Source organism: Lobosporangium transversale (assembly GCF_002105155.1).
Source record: "Lobosporangium transversale strain NRRL 3116 chromosome Unknown BCR41scaffold_86, whole genome shotgun sequence".
Taxonomy (NCBI): Eukaryota; Fungi; Mortierellomycota; class Mortierellomycetes; order Mortierellales; family Mortierellaceae; genus Lobosporangium; species Lobosporangium transversale.
In genome coordinates, this window is record NW_019029064.1 from 81,294 (window position 1) to 84,142 (window position 2,849).

The window sequence follows — 2,849 nt, forward strand, 5'->3', positions numbered from 1 at the left end:
TAAAACAAAGCTCTTCTCAAGGACTGCATGGCCGCCCTCACGCTCGCGGATGGTTTTGTAGTGCTGAGCGAACGGGATTTCTGCAATCTTCCAACCACTGCTGAATTCTTCTTAAGAGGTCTATCCTTAGATCGTTATCAAATATTTCTCTCCGACGGATAGCCTGTTCATTAGGGTCGAGGAAGTAGATCTGTGCAAATTTTGCTGGCTGATTGTCTGGAGGTAACAAAGACCCGATCTTGTGAACCACCGTTCCGTTGATCCGGAATGTATATACACCACTTTTAGCATCCGCAAGTTCATGGTCGTAGTTGGCGCCCATCGAAACATACGAAAGTGAAGAGTTGTACTTTCTGATGTGGGACTGGGAAGTGGCGGGCTTTCCTCAGAGTTGCCACTAATGAGGTTAAGTAGCTGAGGAATTGACGAAGTTTAGGGAGCCTGATTTTGTTATTCTTACAGCAGAGCGAGAACTCTGGTTCATGGATGGTGGAGGCTTTAAGACGCTCTTCAAGCCATAAGAACGCCTTACAGTGCCTGCATTGGGTCATTTCATTAATCGTAAGCCTGTGTGAGACAGGATCGATGCTGTTGCCAGTCACCATCTCTTCACGAAATTCATCTATTGTGACATAAGCGATGCCTCTTGAATTGATTCTGGCTCTGTGTCTATAGGGAGGGGTGCTGAAATATACATTTATGAATGAAATAAAATAAAGCTGATAATTTTTTTTTTTTTTTTTTTTTTTTTTTTTGTACCTTATTGAAAATTGCCCTTAGAAAATAATAAGTACTTACCGGAAATCAGTCTCAGTTTCTGCCTCTTGGACGGGAAGCTCGATCCCGGCGTTGGCATATCTTCGCGGACATTTAGGGCTTCTGAAGATTGATCTGCCGGTACAGCAGCCCTATATCCATGATTTTACCAAAAGACGTAGTTAGTATCCAATAGTCATAGTCTTTTAATATATATTAAATATATATACTCATATTATTCATATATATTAAGATTTATTCAGCCATCTCATCTAACTACCTATTTTCAGGCAGAGTGGCTCGGATTTGAATGTTCTTTGGATTGAGAGGACATGAACTATGTGTACTCCTTGAGTGCAAAATGCTCCCGCATTTGCATGGTTTATTTGCTAATCTGGGGTCGGTGTATGGTATTATTATTATATAATGAATATATATAGTACAATATGATATAATATATAGAAGAAAATAGTAGTGATAATAAGCTTGTAAGTGCGTAAACGTTTATACCACATACAATATTTAGTATCATATTGATGGCTTAGCATAAAATGGAGTTTGTTTGGACATACCGATAGTTCGGGCATGCTGTATTCGAAGATCTTTTGTGATCGGTGCGCCCGCAACTACGACAGGGTGTGACATTTGTAGTGGGTAAAGAGGATGACATGATATTTTGGTTTTAATAGAGGAGTTTTCTAAGGAAATGTTGGGTATAAAGGATGAAGTGATATTTTGACTTTGATGGAGAAGTTGTCGAAGGAAAATAAAACATGATGATTTTGGATCAACACTGCTTTTTTTTTTTTTTTTTTTTTTTTTTGATCCCTTATATATTTACCGCTTTTTTCCCATTACTCCACCCAATACTTTTATGCCAACTATCTCTCGAACCGTTTATTGCATAAATTTGTGCAATAACCTTATTTTTTCTTAGTTTTTCAAATATTCATTAAGTTGCCCCCTTCAACACCCAGCCATTCTTATTCTCGCTCAATATTGTTATTCTAAAACGCTGATTGAATTGATTTGTGGCTGATTTCTACATCCTCCCTTTGTTACAAGCAAATTAATTGGCTGCAACGCTTTCGAAAAATGTAAGATTGTGGTGTTACGGTTTAAAGGATAGATCAAATATAAGGTTAGTGAAGGACCTTTTAATTATTATTATCATTAAAAGTCTTTTATATAGACTTAAGGTCATCAACACTGTAACAACGATTATCAAAAGACTGGAGATCGTTTATTTCTCTAATGATGCGAATGCCCTCTCAACCTCGTATGGATCCAAGTCGCCAAGTCTTTCCCACTCTTGTTCCCATTCTTGTTCATACGGATCTTCTTGCCGAGCCTTTTGGTCTTCCTTAGGGGCAAAAGGAGAGGTTTCGTTTTTCTCTGTCTTGATTTTTTTTATAGTGGTGGGTGAGGAACTCGCTTCATCTCCTTGCTTTCTTTTGCCTCTTGCTAGGATGGCTGGAGATGAAGATGAGGCTTGAGTCCTCTTCAAAGCTTGACTTCTTGTCGAATGAGTCGAATAAACTTTTGTTACAGAGTGGTTCTCCATGTTAAAATGTAAAAAGTTTGAGATATATGAATGATTTGAGTGAAAGTGTAAATTATTTATGAGAGATGGTCTGAGTAAAAATGTAGCAGAGCGAGCTAGAGTTATGGTATTGTAGGTGGATGTTCATTCATTCATCTTTATTTTATAGTTGAAAAAAAAAAAAAAAAAAAAAAAAGAAAACTAAAGAAAACGAAGGCGTATGGAATATCAAGCATTTTGCTGGGCGCATGCCATGTCTCTCTATTGAAGAACGAACAGCTATGGAATGTCAAGATTTTGCTGGACACATGCCATGTCTTTCTATTAAAAAATGAAAATGTATATGAATGAAATGTTAAGCATTTCGTGGGGCGTAGGTCATGTATAAATGTGTTTCTCTACATTATTATTTTAGAAAACTAACACGATATGCAGTGGTCCTCTTGACTTAATTATAGTCATGTTTCTTAGCACTCATGGCACAAGTTAGATTTGTCTGTAAGGGAAAAGGAGCTAAAGTGGAGAAGGAAGGTTTCTTATAGAAAAAAAA

At 37.3% G+C, this 2,849-nt stretch overlaps 1 protein-coding gene across 1 annotated transcript; it reads right to left on the reverse strand.

Moving 5' to 3' along the window:
• Positions 1-1,999: 1,999 nt before the first annotated feature.
• On the reverse strand, positions 2,000-2,320 carry BCR41DRAFT_402380 (hypothetical protein; the record flags this gene model as incomplete). Its single annotated transcript, XM_022029304.1, has 1 exon — positions 2,000-2,320. One exon carries the CDS (start codon positions 2,318-2,320, stop codon positions 2,000-2,002), a length of 321 nt encoding a protein of 106 aa, XP_021875320.1.
• Positions 2,321-2,849: the final 529 nt, after the last annotated feature.